We start from the raw sequence: 19,731 nt of genomic DNA on the forward strand, positions 1-19,731 counted from the left end.
GGGATTTGTTTTTTACCATCTATCAAGGAAAATCGAGAGTCTACTGTATCTCAAAACCTTTCATCTGATCAATCAATGCTAATATGGATTCCATCAGCATTGATCCACTGCAGAGATACTAGCTTATGTTATTCATCTTTGGAAGAATTGAACAAAAAAGTTTGGTGAAACTCAAGTAGTTGACATTAACATTTCTAAGGATTTTGATCAAGTTTGCATAAGAGTCTTCTAATTAAGCTTCCATCTTAGATAGCTCACGGCTTTTTGCAATTGGGTATCTAGTTTTCTTTCTAACTGCTCACTGAAGGTGATGGTAGATGACTTTCTATCTTCTCAACTAATACTGTTGTTCTTCAAGGTTTAGTTCTTTTTCCCACTCTTTTCCCTCTTTTATATTAATGATCTTGTTCTGCTGAACTAATGAATGAATCAGTGACTTTCTTCCACTTTATCCAGTTCATGAATTATCTGGAAGACAGTGTAAATGCTGACTTTCAGATAATTCTACAATGGACAGGAAAAATATAACTTAGTTAACTTCAATCCTTCTAAATGTCAGTCCTGTCTTATATCTTCCAAAAAGGAGTCTAATGCTCCTATGTTTATTTTTAATTATACTCTATCTTTTAATTACAGGTGTTTAGACATGATCGAATGTCCCTTCTTCTTTGTCTAAAAAAAAACTAAGTTTTCTCTTTCACTTGCAGCATTACTTTTCTTCAAAACACTACACATTCTATACTAATCTGAAATTTGCCCTATCATGGAATATTATTCCTACATCTGGGGTGGTGCACCTAAAAATTCTCTCAGGCTTCTGGATTCCATTTGAAAGAGGGCAGTCAGAGTAATTAATGCTCCATCTTTTACATATTCTCCCCAAACCAGTTCAAACATGCTGCAACCAGTCACCATCCAATTACTGTCCAACTCCAAATTCACAGATCCAATTCTTCTTCTTCCTCATTTATCCCTTTAACTTCCATTTTCAGGAACACACATATATCACATATATGTGTCTTCTTTCACATATATCACCTGAAAATTAGAATTTATGGAAATTCAAGTCTAACATCAACAAGTATCTTCTGTCTTCTCAATCTTCAACCTATCCACAGTACTAAATATCACAAGGTTTTAACACCTTTCATGTTTGCACATCTCTTTAGAAAAAAAAAAAAAAATTGGTGTTTGATCAAACAATCAACTATCTGCTGGCTGCAGTCAAAGTTCTGCAAATTGATCCTTTGACTCCTTTGTCAATTTGAATTTACACATCATGAGTGTAGTCTCAAAAGAGGAAGATGTCATCACCAACTTACTCAATCCATTCAAAGCCTTAAACTAAATCAGATCTTCTAGCACGTACCTAGTGTCCGGGTGCTGCCATTTGCAGAACTAATAAATTTCCTGGTAAGAGCATCCTTTGTGTTCCCCTCACTGCTCTTCTCTACACCCATTCTCCTTTCTAAACTGAAGCTTGCAGACCTCTATGGAATACTCAAGGTGTGGCCTAACGATTAGCATAATCAGCGGCAAATGACACAAGAATCAGCAAAAAAAAAAAAGAAAAGAAAAGAAAAAAGAATAAACACTTCCCACTTCACCTATTCATTATCTCCAGTAATCCATCCAGTTCTTCATTAAATTCATTTAATATATCAACTTCAACAACAACAGATGGAATATTGTTCCAGCAATCAACCACCTAGTAGTAGTAGTAGTAGTAGTATTAGTAGTAATTGCAAATGATGCAAGAAATAAAGCTTATAAAACATAAGCAGAAAAAAATAATAATAAAACTACACACTTCACCCATCCCCAATCTCCAAGAATTTGTCTAGTTCTTCCTTGAATTAATTTAACATACCCACCCACTTCCACAGCAACAAATGGAAGCCTGTTCCAACCACCCATTGGCTGAAGGCAAACTTCCAATCATCGTGGATTAATGTTATTAGTGGAGTCCCTCAGGGTTCAGTGTTGGGTCCATTATTGTTTTCTGTATTTATAAATAATATTGATGATGGTATATCAAGTTTAATGTACAAGTTTGCAGACAATACAAAGGTTGGCAAGGTTATTAAGGACACTACTGACGCTATGGTGCTGCAACAGGATCTGGAAAGGTTGAGCAGATGGGGTGAGAGGTGGCAAATGAAGTTTAACATTGACAAATGTAAAGTACTACATATGGGAAACAGCAACCCCAGAGCAATGTATCAACTCTGTGGTACTACATTGACAGTGGTAGAGAATGAAAAGGACCTGGGGGTAATTGTGCAGGCAGATATGAAGTTCTCTGAGCAGTGCAGATGGTCTGCAAGAATAGCTCATGGTGTCTTGTCAATGATATACAGGAATTTTTCTAGCAGGGATAAGGAGGTGATTATTCCCTTGTATAAGGCAATGGTCAGGCCACACCTAGAGTACTGTATACAGGTCTGGAGGCCCATTTCAAGAAGGATGTAGAGCTGCTGGAACAAGTACAGAGAAGGGCAACAATATTAGTGAATGGAACAAAGGGTTCTCTTACGAAGAAAGGCTTAAGTTTTGCAAATTACAGTGTCTGGAGACTAGGCACCGGGGAGGTAATCTGATAGGTGTATAAAGCCTCGAATGGTTTGAGCATGCTCGATGCTGATGGGATTCTGCCTCTTGCTCAGAATAATCACCTGAGAGAGCATAAATTCAAATTGAGGAAAGACAGAGGTAGGATAGATGTCTGGAAATTTGCCTTTAGCCAGCAGGTAGTTGGTTGGTGGAACAGACTTCCATCCCTTGTTGTGGAAGTTAATAGCCTAAATAAATTTAAGGCTCAGCTGGACAAGTATTTCGAACGAACGGAGGGGTGAAGTGGAAGTTTTTTTTTTTTTTTTTTGGCTGATGCTGCATAAGCTTGCTTTCTTGTATCATATGCCTCTACTAATGCTAATGCTATTATTTCTAGGTAAGGATATGAACTTTTTGATACCCCTTGTATATACCGGATGGTTATAAAATGAGTTTCCTTATTCAAGAGACCCTAGTGTCAAAACGGTTAGAGATAGCGTTGTGAAATCGGTGGGTATGTCATTTAGGGAATGGATAAGCAATTTTTAGAAGGAAAAAAAAAAAAATTTTCAAATTTCTGCCATCAGGGAATAAATTGGCATTGTAAACATAAGATGGAATACTTAACTTAGGATTAGATTTTAATATCATAACTTCGAAATCTACAGATATTGTTCTATGTGCTTTCCTTCCCTTGAGATGACCTAAAAACAGACAGCTGCATGTTACAAAGTTTCATGTAGCATCTCATTGGGGATGTTGGCTCCATGCTGTTTAATGTTTGCTTTCAAATTGACAAGCAACACAGTAAACTCTGTCTTTGGTATCCCCATAGCCAGAAATCACAGGGATTGAGATCTGTTGATTGGGCTGGCCAGAACTGTGGAAAAGTCTCTAGAAATGATGCAATCATTTCCAAATGTTGAATGGAGCAGTTCCTTCACTTGTCGACCAACATGGGGAGGTGCACCATCTTGCATGAACATTACGGTTTCCAAGCATTGCCTTTCTTGCAGAGCTGGAATAATGTGATCTCTTATAAGAGCGCAGTACCATGCACTAGTTACCGTACATCTTACAGGGTCATGAGGTGTAGACTCTTCAAAGAATAATGGTCTGATTATAAACTCTGCTGTGAATCCACATTTGTAGTGGTCTTTCATGCACAGCAGAGCTGAATGAAAATCATGCACAGCAGATGAATGAGAAGTTGCCCATATTCGGCAGTTTTGAGCCTCATGAAGAGTGAAATGTGCCTCATCAGACCACAAGATCATTGAGCCCACGTATCGTCACGTTCCATACGAGCCAGAAATCATAAAGCAAAGTCTATTCGTTGTTGCTGATCACAAGACTAGTTCTTGCACTACACGAACCAGCATAAAATTATTCGAAGCACTTTACATACAGTAGACCAAGGAAGGTTCAAGTCTCTTGACACACCCCTCTGGCACTACTGACTGGTAGTGTTTCGCATTTTGACCATTGCAACCGCCACTTCATCCACTACCTCCATTTCGATACATGGTCGTCCAGTCCCCTGCCTGGAATTACACCTAACTCCCCGGTCGCTTCAAATTTCTTTATTAGTTTTCGAAGCCCCACTGACGTCAAAGGTCCATTACGCAAACCATTTAAGTTTCCGATATTCACGTAGTGCTGCATTAGCTTTACTATTATTCTGGTAGAACAGTTTTACTAAAAGAGCACATTCTTATTGACGGTGGTGTTGGCCTTTCTGTTTTTATCTAACAGGATGTCATTTGCGTAAGCAGCGTTTCTTGAAGTAAATGACAACTTTAAAATATGTGCGCGCCGATTCCCCTGGTGGCAGAAATTTGAACTAATTTTTGCTTGCCCATACCTTAAATGAGATACCCACCGATTTTCACAGCACTAACTCTAACCGTTTTGACACTAGAATCTCCTGAATACGAAAACTTATTTTATAACCACCTTATGGTAATTCCCGACACGGGCATTGGTTGTGGTCAACCTATTTTCTACTGTAAGCATCCTATTAAAGAATTAGGAGAGAGTGACTTTCCTTTATCTCAGCTGTTTCGAAGAAATGAGCTCAAACAATCTTGAATGTCAACTATCGACCGAGAATAGTGGTCAGGAACTGTGTCACAATTCAGGGAAGCTGAGAAAACTTGTGCAAAAAGATCTGCCTGTTCAGTTGAAGAAGAAAAGCTATAATATTGTAATACTTACTATACTGGTTTATTATTAATTACAAATATGTTGCCTGTTTGATTTTGATCAAGCAAATTTCTACAGACTCATTGTTTAAAACTACATTTTTTCTCATCAGCCCAATAGTAACAAATGCATACTACGATACTGTCTGTTGCATGGACCAACACTCAAGAAAAGAGATAAGTAGTTTTGTGAAACAGTGCTAACATTGAAAGTATGTAAATGTTTTTAGTAGCCAAGAAACAACTAATGTCGTTGAAAAAAAAAAGAAAAAAAAAGCATTAGCCTGATAATGACTTTATTCCAGTTTAGAACAAATAAGGATAGGCAAGAGGATCAAAGATAAGTTATAATGCAATTTGCCTAGTTTGAAATGCCCAATAATGATTTAAATCAGTAAGAGAACAATATTATGGGCTGTCTATAATTATATAATAAAATAATGTTATATAATTATTTTCTGAATTTGTTATACTAACAATTCGGAAACTATAATTTCCTAAAGAAAACTATAAAGATGGAAAACTATAACCAAAAGCAGATTTTAATTTGGAATAAACTTGTTTGTTACATATCTTACAACAAAATTTTTCAAAGTTCGATCCATTAAAAAAGATTAAAAAGACTGGAGCAGGTACAGAGGACAACAAAAAGAAAAGGGTGCCTCTATCAAGAAAGGTTTCGGTTCTGCAAATCGTAGCATCTGGAAATTAGGCACCTGTTTCATAAAGTATTTCCTCAACGAGCAAAAGAACAGTATATTCTCCTCTTGTTTTAGGCTCTCCACAAGGTTGCCAACAGAATGTCCAATTCTTGTTTAATCTACTATCGTAATCAAATTTCCAAAATGGAAGTAGAAAAACTGTTGGTAAACAGTTTTCTACGTCCATTTTGGTAAAATAAATTTGCCCACAACGTTCTTCAACGTATCTAGCTACATTTTAATGTAATGTAATGTAATGACCACAGTACATAGATGTGAGTTACACTGGATCGAAGAGCCATTTTCTGATCTTCAAACATTGAAATCTGGCTCGCTTCTAGCTAAATTGCTTTATTCAAGCCAGAAGCAAGAGCCGACTTTCTGCATGAGTGATTTTCACTCATGCCTAGAATATCAGGACTGCTTTTACCAGAAATTCAGAAGTTTCTTTTCTTGAGTTCATCAATCTGTTTTTCAAAACTTTTGGATCATGAACTAGATTAAACATGAGTTAGTGTCACTCACTAGTAATTACTTGTTGTATTTTTCAATGTGGGAATTCTGAAAAGTACTCATATTGCTTTTCTAACCACTTCCTATTCCTTAACATGTTTGCTGCCCTTATGCACAAAAGTGTAAAATGGCATTCAGAGTGAGGTGCATATATGAGTTCAAAATGCACCTAAACACTCTGCTGTAATACACACGAGCAGTCAATCAATGAGTGTGTAAACCTAAAGGCACATGAAATTAGCTACCTCAGTATTTGAACTCTGAATGCTTTGCAGTAATGTTTGGCTTTTGTTTACAGACTTTTATTTATTCTTTGCTTATATTGATGTAAGTTTATGTAGATGAATAAACTTTTTATAAAATTAAGGTTTTTTTCTGATTTACAGCTCAGCACAAAAGTGTTCACTTTTAGCAATGAATTCCAAACTTTAATTTTCAACCATTATGTACAAATTTTCAGAATGCTGCAGATATGAGAATGTTGAAAAAAAAATCAACATTCTGAAATTACAGCACACTGGGCTCTCTCACATTTAGGTGGCAGTGAATGTGTTAAACAGGGTTGTCAAAAGTTTCCATTCATCTACAAATCTAGTTACACACTTTAACCAAAAACATCCGTGCTGCAAGGTGTTTTTTCCTTCAGTCACACTCACCAGTTTAAATTATTTACCAGGTATTCATCCACTTTCAGGAAAGCACATGTAGTTCAGTTTTCAGCACATAAATTAATGAGATGGCAAGTTTAAAGCATTGTTTAAAGCCTATAACCAAAAAGTGCTCAATGTCCTCTTCTAATACTCTTAACTATTCCAGTTTTTAGGCCAAACATAACAGGTGTATTTATCAACACTAAGTTCCAGGCAGTTTCTCAAAGGAATCATGTTTTTCAAAGGAATTATGTTTAGCATTGTACCACCTTCAAAAGTGCCACCTTCCAATGCTGACACTGAGAGCAATCTGCTTTCGATTTTATAATTTTTTGTTATTACAAAAGGTAATAAAGACAGTGAGATATAGCTTGGGATCACTTTGTTTACTGCCATCTGTAGCAATCAAAAATAGCCCAATTTTTCTGAGCCATCACTACCTCTTCTTTTCCTATCCATGCAATTTTACTAACAATGCACCATTTTTGCATTTCTTTCTGTATACTGCATGTTGTAGTTTACTTATTTATTTGTAAACATCTGATTACATGGCATTTCCTGCTGCTTGAAATTGAAATATCACATCTATATACAGTTCACAAGCCAAATGTGTTACTACTTTTTTCCAATTTTACAGTACCTGGAAAATCTTGCATGTATGTTTTCTTAAATTTTACATTGTATTTCTCTGGAATCTTATATTAAAGACATCGTTAATTAGTTATCACCACACAAATCCAATGAAATATCACACATTACAGTGAAAAATCGAAACATTGCATGTTTCGATTTTGCAATGTAAACTACCACAGCACACCAATGGCCAATTTCTTAATAAAAGTGAGCAGAATTTTTTTTCAAAAAAATACAATTTTAAGGTAGTGTTATTTTATTTTATATTTATTTATTTTTTTTTTTGTGAAAAAAAAGATGGAAAAACTTGAGTTTTTGCAGAAAGACAAACTCTTTGTTACTAACTATATTATGGTAGTGAAATGGAGAAGGATCACATTGAGTAAAAAAGACAGATTCTCCATTGTAGAACTGGAGAGAGTGGCAGCTATGCTTAATTGCATAGTGCTCCACTGACACTAAAACAGTATAAATCATTTAACAATTTCTGGAATATTTGAGGGCACTGATTGAAACAAAAGGAGTTATATTGTTTTTTTAATTGTTATTTATGTTCAACAGAAAATAAAGTTTGTTACAAAGATTCATTTGAACTGTTTTAGTCACTGCCAAGTCATGATAAAAAACATTTGCATCCATACTTTTGTATCACCCTACAGAACTGCATGTGTCAATGTCTAAAGAAGCAACATTTATAAAAACTTACCTCGAATTGCATATTCAGGATCAACATTTACTGCACTAAGCATTACAACATCTTGCAATTTAAATATTAGTTTTTCTGTTACTCCTTCTATGCAGGGAAAAGATGCTAACAAGCTGCTTACATTTGGACCCACACCAACAATAGGGTTTACTTTTTTTTCCACTCTATGACTCATTTCTAGTACTAAGTCGAACTAAAATAGGAAGCAATAAAAAAGCATAAACATGATGCTGATTATATACATATCTTGCTCTAATAAAATCAATGAAAATAAAACTTAAAATTTACTTTTAGGTTTCAATTTTTTTTTTTTAAGTCAATATTCTGAACTCATTTTGTTAGAATGAACGTAATAGTGACCAGCAACGTAATAGTGACCAGGAAATGGACATCGTTGAGATTAGAACTGAGACCACGTATATTTGTGAAATGAATTAGGAAGTGTCTGGGAGGTTTAGATCTTTTCACAGATAAGCTTGCTCTATTAGTTTGACAATTCATGGTGTATTCAATAGTAAGAAAAAGTTTCATGAAGTAATGAAATTTTTGGATGTGGCATACACATGGTAAAAATATACCCAGAACCTTGACATAACGTGGCCTCGACAATGCCCCCCACATAGACATTATAGAGTAGAGGTAGCAAGATTATACACTAGCTGATCCGGAAGCCTCCTAGAGAGTTAATCAATAGGTTCGGCCCGGTGTACTAACTAGCGACCGGCCTGCGAACACCGTTTTAGAGCTGTACCCTCGAAATGTAAGGAATATTGGATCTCGCCACGATGTTCATCATAACCTCAAAAGTCATCAATCATACTGCATGATGGAAGAGACGGGGAAGGGTTGACCGGAACTTGGCTCTAGAGACTAAACATGGGTTCCACCACTTCAAGCCTCCAATAAGCAAAGTGGTGGTATTGCACCGGTTGATGAGAGTCATCTACTACCTAGTACTGCCTGGTAACATAGAGGGGCGGCATTCCTCCATGTGATGTGGGCGCCAACACCAACCCCTGCTTACGTTGGTTCACACCTAGGTGGTCACCCACCATATGCTTGTGCATGGAGGTTGCTTTCTTGTATCATTTTCCACTATGATTAAGCAAATAGTGAATTTCCAAATGAGACATGATCCATTTGTAGAGAAAGCTGAGGTCTGTAATGAATGATGCAAAAATTTATCTGAAATTGTAAAAGACTACTAATGATAATAATGCATTCACACAGATGAAAGACAATTCTTGTCAGGATGGGGTGTGTGTGTGTGTGTGTGTGTGTGTGTGTGTGTGTGTGTGTGTGTGTGTGTGTGTGTGTGTGTGTGTGTGTGTGGGCTTTGTTACAGCAGTTACAAAGGATTCACTCCCAACCACCTTGTACATCTTTGCAAAGCTAGCCAAATATGTTGTGATGGTTTGTGTGATTAGCACTGTACTGTGATATTGTACAACTGACCTACCAGCAAAATTTGCCTAGAAATTTGCCGAATGGCTCCTGTCATGAGGAGGCAGGCCATCTTCTGTACACGTTAAATCGTGGTTTTTGAGCCCTTCATCACAATCCTAGGATTGTAATGAGAAGGCCCAGTAAAAAATTAAATAAATAAAATAAAACTCTAATAAAATATAGAAATTAATTTAAAAAACAATAATGATAAAACAAAAATTGCAAACAATGCCACATGAAAGGAAGGATTTGGTTAGGAAACATACCTGAAGAGTTAGAAATCGCATGTAATGTGGGGACGGGGGAGTAACATTGTCAGTAGATCATAGAGGAAGTATTTCCAATCAGGAAGGATCATGGGGTAATTGGTGTTGCAGTGGGCACAACACTTTATGCATGCTGTTCGACAGCATCATACAGCCTGTTTAACAATCACTTCTATGCAAGTATAAACAGTGTAATACTTATTGCAGTGCCAAGTGTTGTGTACATCCAGATTGCCAGGTCAAACTTATCTAAACCATTGGGGCGATGCTACATTCATGAAAGGCCACAACCAACCTAGGTAGTCAGAGCTTAGCCAAGGACACATATCAGCCAGGAGTGGACTGACATGAGAACGAGAGATATCAACAGGAAGAGGGATAGGAGTTATATCGTTTTTTTTTGAACAGGTTACTTCCTAGTAAAATCAGTAAGTTTCTTTAATTCAGGTGTTACAATACATAGGATGAAGAGGGAGAGAATTAGTAAGTTGATGGTGAGATGACATTTCCATATTTCAATGCCCTAAAGAAGGGTGTCAGCCAGGGTTTTTACCCATGGCAAACCTAAGGGTTGCCAGGGTATTGTCACAGGATATGTAGAATATAGCAAGAGTTGCACTTGAACATCTGTAGGCATATGGTGCAAGGATGGCTGCTCAGGTGGAAGGCAATATGGAGGGGTTTGGTTTTTTTTTTAGGAGCATTAGCAGCTAAGGCCATATTGCTCGGGGATATGCGGTGGTCATTCCCTGACCTTTCCGCATCCGGTGGTGACGGGCTCGAACCCTGGTCTAAATATGGAGGGGGGAGGTTGTCAGAGAAGGGATATTTTAAAACTGAGGAGAATAGTGGTAAGTACGGTAATGAACATTTAACTCTCCTAAATAGCAGACACATATGGAACAGAAAAATCTCTCTCTCTCTCTCTCTCTCTCTCTCTCTCTCTCTCTCTCTCTCTCTCTCGACTGGACAAAGACTATTTTTTCTGGTGTAAGAACCATCCCTAAGCAATATGTTGCAAATCATACAGCATGAATAAGAGCTAAATGTTTTTTTCCAAATGGCTGCTAAATTCAGATCACATAATTTGGATAAAAATCATTTTATAAAAAAAATAATAATAAATAAAGGTAACTTGAATAAAAATCATTTTACTTACTGATAACTGCATAACTCACAATGTTATTCCAATATTCACTACTGTTTAAATTAAATTTTGCCACCATATACACGAAAACTTTATCCCTTGGATCAAGGAATTGTTCAGAATTACACACACACACACACACTGCACGAGTAGATCCGGACCCAGGACCCAAAGAATGGGAAGGCTCTCGGAATCGATTTGTTGCAGGCAACAAGAACAGGAAGCAAAGCACAGAATGCCATTACTGAAAATACAATTGCAAAGTGTTTTAGGTTAGCTAGATTTCCAATAACAAATTGTGTTGTAAAAGGTGAGGAAAACAAATGTTCCAGGTAGTATGTGGAATGCTACCATTTCTACTTTGTGCAGAAAGTTCTACAAATGAAGCAGTTTCATTTAATTATTTCATAAGTGTTGACCGTGATATTGAAATTAGTGAATTGTGTTTGGCTGATAGAGACAGTTGTAGAGATACAACCACAAGAAGAAGAGGGTGAAAGAGAAAATAAAATGACACAGAAGGAATTAATGTGCCAACCTGGCAGGAAGCTTGGAAGACTGTAAATATACTACGTATATTTACAACCCTCTTCTATTTTAGTTAAAATGTTGAGTGACAAAGCAAAGCATCAGATAAGCCCACAGTATTTTTATTGTTAAAATTAATGATAATAAGTTACTGTTTTATTAATACAATAACATATGTTTAATAGAAAAGTAGTGAATTTCAATGTCAGAAATATTTTTCTTCTCCCTTCAACTTTGAGTTATTGAGGGTCTACTGTATTTATTCTTGTGGTAAAATAATATAGATAACTAAAGGATCAGTCATATATACAATATATATATAAAAATATCTATATTTTCATTTAAAACCCACCTGATGTGAAAATGTACGAAACACTCCTTCATACTGTGTCCCATTTTTTACTTGAACTTGAACAACACAACCCTAAAAAATAATATGTGCTTTAACATATATAGCAGATTAGATACCCATTTCAGATTCAGCAAATTTTGCTGAATCTGAAAATCTGAAGTTTTAAGAATATATATATATATTAAGAAGGGTAAATAAATTAAATCTGTATAAATTTAGAACTGAAAGGCCTCAAGCTATGGAAATTATATAACTAATATATAAGTAGCATGAAAGCATTTACTTATGTAACTATAATGGCAAAACAATTTTGAACACAAACAAGAGTATCATACCTCTTACGTTGTATTGCAGGAATCACCAATTAGTTTTCTTCAGTTCATATTACAAAAAATGTAACTCATCGTGGTCCGGATCCCTTATTGGCATAAAATTAATAAAATGCCACATAAATATTATAACAATATATTTTTATTTCCTTTTATTAATTATTGCAGAACACCTACAAAAAATATTTAAAATTATATTGCAAATGTATACAATTCCATATAATTTTATAGCTTGAAGCTTGTGGTTACAGAATTCAATAATTAAATACTGCAGGCAGTACATAAGCATTATTTTTTCTTATGTAGCTGTATAAGTGAAAGCAGAGTTTAAATAAGAGGTATCATTATATTAATTCTTCAAAAGTAGTTGCTTTATTCAGGCATATTTTCATATAACATATAGAGACAGGCTCCATAAAAGATATAAACCATCAATATAAAGCAAATATATAAAAATTATTTTTTAATCAATACGCATTGGTCCTTGAGGCTGTCACAGACATTCTCTCATATGAGCAGCTGGGCTTGCTCTTGTAAGCATAAAAGACCATGGATCTAATAATCAGATGACACTAGAGTCAAGTGGACCAAATTTTGGCGAAGTTCGGTCATTCTGTAACAACCAAATCCTCTGCTTGCACCTTCATGATAGTGGGACTGCTAGTATGACTGGGTATAATCTCTGCGTGCTAGTCCAGAAATACGGCACCTAGTATAATGGAGATGGAGTGGGGATTGAGAAATGGTGTCCAAACCACACGGATGTCACCCATAAGTATTACCAGGCAATACTAGGTGGCATATAACTCTCACAACCATACCAATATCTGTTCCATCATGCAGTATGAGTTATGTCTTCTGAGGTTATGATAGGCATCAGTGTAAGATCCAATCTTCCTTATTTTGAAGGTACAGCTCTGAAATGGTGTTTGCAGGTGAGGTGCTAGGTAATCCACCAGATCGAACCTATTGGTAACTCAATAAGAGTTATCCGAATCAACTAAAGTATAATCTCACTGAGTGTACTCTGCCAGATAATGATGGAGAGAGCCCAAATATTGCGTATGTGTGTGTGTGTGGGGGGGGGGGGGGGGCATTGTCGAAGCCATGCTAAGTCAAGGAGCTGGGTATATTCTTGCCATATTCAAAAATTTCATTACTTCATACAATGTCCTCCCCGCCTTTTCTTAATACTGATTACAACACAAATAGTCAAACTAATAGAACAAACTTATCTGCAAAAAGATCTAAACCTCCCAAACTTCATACAATATCCTTCCTGTCTTTTCTTAATATTGATTACATCATGAATAGTCAAACTAATAGAACAAAATTATCTACAAAAAGATCTCAACCTCCCAAATGCTCTCTCATTCATTTCACAAATATGCATATTCTCAGTTACAATCTCAATGATGTCCATTTCCACTTATAGTCTGCCAAGCCCACTTACTTTTTCTGACAGAATCCCAATTATCAGTTGATTCAACCATTGCTCATCTCAGTTGTCCAAATTATTTGCTGTAGTGCTTCAAAGGTGGTACTTGTGCATATGTCTGCTCTTATATTCCGTCAGAGAAGTAATTTTGAATCTCCTTTATCGGTCTTCTCTGGCTTGCAATCTCTCTACCCTATACTGTCAAATTCGTATGTTGCCTCTATCATTCTCCCAACTCCACTAATCACTTGGAACTCTGACTTCCTTTCTGTGAAACTTGACTTTCTCCTGTCAAACATGTTCCTTGGTGTCATTTTAATGTCACCAAAATTGTCATTTTCACTGGTGATTTTAATATTCGAAACTCCAAATGCCTTCTGTTTTTTTTAATCACACTGACAGAGCTGTTTTAGATGATGAGGCTTTGGAAATTACTAATGATCTCGCACAGATTGTTCATTTACATACCAGAATACAAGACAATCCTAACCACAGAGCCGACACTCGACCTCCTTCTCAAAAACAACCCTTCTAATGTACACGGTTGAGGTGAATGGTCCTCTAAGCACCTCAAATTACAACATGGTGAATGGTCTCTTCTCCAAAAGAAACCCATTTCTCATGGTCATTCTTAACCCCATATTGTTTGGTATTACAAGAATGCAAAATGGGATCATCCGCAGGATTTCTATTCTGCTTCTTTTCTTGGTTGGATTAATGTACTAAATCTTCAGATGTCAATATTTGCTCATATCTTGTCAGTGAAATTATCCTTGTAGGGATGAAATCCTCCATTCTAGACGCCACCCTAAAATCGCATCCTTTATTTAACCATGATTTTCCAATAAATGCGCTACAGCTATTCAATATACGTTTATTGCATATTGGAATTGGTTTGCATCCAAATCTACAGACTCATTTTCTGTATACACCAATGTTCCTGTTCATTTTCTACCTACACAAATGCTTAGTTGTGAAATAGTTACACTGTTGCACATGGAAGATTACTGTACAATTTGGAGCAGTGTGGTATTAAGGGTAAGTTGCTACAATGGATAAAAGGGTGGTGAGTGGGAGAAGACAGAGTGGTAATCAATGGAGGCTGCGCTTCATGGACTAATATTATTAGTGGAGTCCCACAGGGTTCAGTGTTGTACCCACTGTTGTTTTGTATATTTATCAATGATACTGATAAAGTTTTATCAGGCTTGGTGTCAAAGTTTGCAAATGATACAAAGGTTGATAGGGTTGTTAATGACAGTAATGGCAGTGTGCTACTGCAACAGGATCTAGAAAATTTGGGCAGATGGGCTGCGAATAACATTCACAAATGCAAAGTACTGCATATGGGTAGAAGTAACCTCAGAGGAACTTTTTCATTTTCTACCACCCCAAGTGTAGTACCAACTGTGTGGTACTACACTTAGGGTGGTAGAAAATGAAAAAGACCTGGGAGAAATTGTGCAGGCAGATATGAAGTTTTCTGAGCAATGCAGACAGGCTGTCAGAGCAGGTCACGGGGTATTGTCAATGATATACAGGAATTTTGCTAGCAGGGAAAAGGTGATTATCCTTTTGTATAAGGCAATGGTCAGGCCACGCCTTGAGTACTGTGTACAGGTCTGGAGGCTTCATTTTAGGAAGAATGTAGAATTGCTAGAATGAGTACAGAGGAGGGCAACAAGACTGGTGAGGAGAACAAAAGGGTGCTCTTATGAAGAAAGGCTTAAGTTCGGCAAATTGCAGTGTCTGGAAACTAGGCACCTATGAGGCGATCTGATTGAGTTGTATAAGGTCTTGAATGGGTTGAGAACGCTGAATTCTGATGAGATTCTTCCAGTTGCTCAGATTACGAACCTGAGGGGGCATAAATTCAAATTGAGGAAAGACAGTTGTAGAATAGATGTGCGGAAATTTGCCTTTAGGCAGCGGGTGGTTAATTGCTGGAACAAACTTCCATCTGTCATGGAAGTTGATATCTAAAATAAATTCAAGGAGGAACTGGCCAAACTTTTAGTGTTTCCCCCCCCCCTTTTTTTTGGCTGATGCTACATAAGCTCATATGCTTGCTTTCTTGTATCACATGGCTCTATTGCTACTACTACTACTAGATTTTAAACAGGCTAAGCATAGAAAATTTGCTCCCTTATACAAATGGTCATTGAGCATTCTGGTCTCTTGCCAAAGCTCGGCGCCTCCGTAGCCAGGTGGGAAGGAGCAGCAGTGCGTAGCACACGCTTCTTGATTAAACCGGGGTTCGAGCCCATCACCACCAAATACGGAGGATGCGGAAAGGTCAGGGAATGACCACCGCATGACCCGGAGCAATATGGCCTTAGTTGCTAATGCTCCTTAAAAAAAAAAAACCAAACCAAACCAAACCAAGCCAAAGCTATTGGCTGCAACTTTTACCCATCTCTATTTCCACCTCTGTTAAAACCCAATGGTTCTATTTCCACCTCAGCTAAAGATAACTGCTCATACTACTTTTCTTCTAACTCTTGTATTGAAGATTTTGGTAAACCACCCTTACTGTTCCCAGTAGACTCCATTCAATGCCTCCTGTGGGTCATCCATCAAAAGGATGTTAGAGGAATTTTGAACAGTCTTGATGCCAAGAAAGGCCCAGCATTTAAGGAATTGGTGGTGGATATTTGGGAATTAAAACTAGACAACATTTCTCAAACTAGAAGGTGGAATCATCAGCAAAATATGGATAGGATTTCCAGTCAGTGGAAGATCATTAATATACAAGAGGAAAAGAGTAGGAGAAAGAACTGAACCTTGGGGAACCCCAGCAATAGTGGAGATGTTAGAAGATGGTAGATTACTCTGTCATATACCATCTTCTAACTTAAACTGGATGCTTAATTGCAAAAAACAGTCATCAATCCATAAGATGGAAGTTCATTGAGAAGACCTTTATGTCAAAAATAATCAAAAGATTTAGAAATGTCACCAGCAACTGCTTGAGTTTCACCCAACTTTTCCACTGAATTTGTCTAGAGATGAGTAGCATAAGGCAAAATATTGAAAGTGGTTCAACACCAAGAGAATTTATGTTGACAGTCAATGATCAGATAGTTTGGAGACGGTTTAGGAGTTGGCAGTTAGTGGATTTCTCTATTAGTTCAGAAGGAGCAGAGGTAAGTATAATAGGATGATAAATTGTATGGGTCATTTTTTTCCCTTTTTAGAAACTAGCTGGATATGAACAAATTTCTAAGCAGAAGGAAAAACATCAGTGGAATAAGAAAGTACAGAAAGCCAATAAAAGAGTATGCTCAGGAGCAAGTGGTAATTATCCTTTTGTATAAGGCAATGGTCAGGCCATGCCTTGAGTACTGCGTACAGGTCTGGAGGCTTCATTTTAGGCAGGATGTAGAATTGCTAGAATGAACTGCTAGGGGGAAATAGCATCAGGATCTGGCATCAAGATTGTTTAAAATTCTTCTGTCGTCCTTTTACTGGAAGATTACATTGGGAATGGAGTGGCATTAAGTCAACTTTATCTTTAGCTGAGAGATAGGACCATCAGGTTTTAACAGAATTGGGAGTACAGATGAGCAAAAGTAGTGGCTAATAGCTTCGGAAAGAAACCGCTAAGCTCATCAACCATTTTGACAAGATGCAAGTCTTATAACCTCAGCCTGTTCAAAATGTAGTTTGGACTAAATAACAACTTTACAATTGTTGCAAGCTCTGGCGTAGGTAGTAAATGAACCTGGAGATTTGTATGGAAGCCATTTATAATATGTGACATTCTTATCTTGGATGGCACATTTATTGGAAAATCAAAGTTTAGATAAAGGGGGAGATTTTAAGGTGGAGGAAATAAAAGATTTCATTCCTACAAGAATAACTTCACTGATATGATTTGACCAATCAATGACATCAAGATTAAAACCGTAATCCAATCAAGCAATAGAAATCTCGCAGTTCATCCCATTTTGCATTCTTGGAATTCCAAACAACAAAGCAGATGCACTATAGCCATAGCAGCTAATGCGCCAATAAACAACCACACACACACACACAACTTGAAGTCGTGAGAGAAAGGCTCCATTGGAAAAGTTATTATCAACTCGAAGCCACAAGAGAAAGGCTCCATTGGAAAAGTTATTATCACTAAGTTGTGACCTAAGATGCTTACAGCATCACCTACCTGTAATTTGAAGGGCTGTTGGTGAGAAAAAGTTCACGAGTGTTTGTTGGTTGTGTGCTTAAGATTGTCTGGTATTCAGGTAGGTGAAAGGACAATCTGTGAAAGGTTATTAGTAACTGCAAAAGGTCTCAGCAGCTTGGCCAGCTGAATCCTATTAGAAAACAGATGACAACTGGAGTTGTGGACATTAAAATCACCAAAGAAAATTTATTCACTGTTGGGAAGCTTGGACTGGAGAAAATCTAGTTTCATAGAAAGGAAATCAAAGAACTCCAGCTAATTAATGAAGTTTGGCGAATGAAAAAGGAACAGAATGGAATGGAGAGGTCTCAAAACAGAGTAAAAAAAAAGAAAATAGTAGATTCCAAATTACTAAGTCTCTGAAAGTGAATATCAGAATGAATATTCAATACAAGAAGTGGTACGTGAATGATAATAAACATAAAGGCAAAAGAGGAACTTAAATTTAACATTACTGAATAAATCGACAAATAATAATAAAATTGAGGAAATGCAAAATTTGTCCTAGGCTTGTCACAGACATTTTTTCAGGTACAAAAAATACAGCTTGTTACCTGGGAACCTACATGCTCATACAACTGATATTCAGGCCCCCACCTGTAAGTCAAGTAGACTGAATTTTGGTAAAGTATGGCAATTCTATGATCAAATCCTCTGTTTATTGGTGATGAAACAATCAAGAGTGTTGGGTGTGTGGTTAGGATTATCTGTTGTTCTGCTAGGTACCTATAAAGGAACATGTGTTTGGTTATCAGTAATCTCAACACTCACTGTTATCAAAGTTAGATAACTGAAGAAAGTCCAGCTTTCAAAGAAAGGAAGTTAAAAGAGTTCTGAGTGATTAATAGAGTAGAGAGAATGATGAGGAAATAGATGAGTTGATGGAATGGAGTAGGAGATATTTTAAGTCAGTGGAAGTCCCAGATGAGGAAGTCTCTGACAAAGGATATCAAAATGAACTTAAATTTCAATATTTAATATGGTAATTTAAGTTCACTTTGATATGGCAAAAATAGCATATTTAAAGCAAATAGTAGTAATAATGGAGGCATGTGATGCAAGAAAGCAAGCGATGCTACACATGAGCTTATGTAGCATCAACCAAAATAACAAAAAAAAAATTTCACACATTCACTCCTAAAATTTACCCAGTTCCCTCTTGAATTTATTTAAGCTATCTACTTCTACAATGACAGATAGAAGTCTGTTCCATCTGTCATTGTAGCAATTAACCACTCGCTGGCTAAAAGCAAATTTCCGCGCATTATTCTACAACTGTCTTTCCTCGATTTGAATTTATGCCCACTCAGGTTTGTAATCTGAGCAAGAGGAAGAATCCCATCAGAATTCAGGGTGTTCAACCCATTCAAGGCCTTATACACCTAAATCAGATCACTTCGCAGTTGCCTAATCTCCAGCCGTTGCAATTTGCAGAACTTAAGCCTTTCTTGGTAAGAGGACCCCTTGGTTCCCCCCTCACCAATCTTGTTTCCCTTCTCTGTACACGCTCAAGCAACTCTATGTCCTTCCTAAAATGAGGCCTCCAGACCTGTTCACAGTATTCAAGGCGTGGCCTGACCATTGCCTTATACAAAGGAATAATACCTTTTCCTTACTAGCAAAATTCCGGTATATCATTGACAATACCCCATGACCTGCTCTGGCAGCCTGTCTGCATTGCTCAGAAAACTTCATATTTAACTGTACAATTACTCTCAGATCTTTTTCATTTTCTACCATCCTAAGTGTACTACCATACAGTTGGCACATTTCTCTGGGGTTACTTCCACCCATATGCAGTACTTTGCATTTGTCAACGTTAAACTTCAGTTGCCACTTCTCAGCCCATCTGCCCAACTTTTCCAGATCCTGTTGCAGCAGCATACTGTCATTACTTTTAACAACCCTCCCAACCTCTGTATTATCTCAAACTTTGATATTAAGCTTGATATATCTTCATCAATATCATTGATAAAAATACAAAACAATGGGCCCCAACATCAAACCCCGGGGGAATAACATTAGTCCTCGAAGAGCAGTGTCCATTGATTAGCACTCTGTCTTCTCCCACTCAACCAT

At 37.0% G+C, this 19,731-nt stretch overlaps 1 protein-coding gene across 1 annotated transcript in view; it reads right to left on the minus strand.

Moving 5' to 3' along the window:
• Window positions 1–19,731, minus strand: part of LOC150076552 (uncharacterized) — a 382,951-nt gene that overhangs the window by 279,918 nt on the left and 83,302 nt on the right. Inside the window, exons 4-5 of the mRNA XM_090387042.1 lie at window positions 11,700–11,771; window positions 7,961–8,153 (exon numbers count right to left, since the gene is read on the minus strand). Of these exons, the coding sequence (XP_090243168.1) occupies window positions 7,961–8,153; window positions 11,700–11,771 (265 nt within the window). The remainder of the gene's footprint in view (window positions 1–7,960; window positions 8,154–11,699; window positions 11,772–19,731) is intronic.

Source organism: Mastigoproctus giganteus, chromosome 13 (genome assembly GCF_048544385.1).
Source record: "Mastigoproctus giganteus isolate SK-2022 chromosome 13, ASM4854438v1, whole genome shotgun sequence".
Lineage (NCBI taxonomy): Eukaryota > Metazoa > Arthropoda > Arachnida > Uropygi > Thelyphonidae > Mastigoproctus > Mastigoproctus giganteus.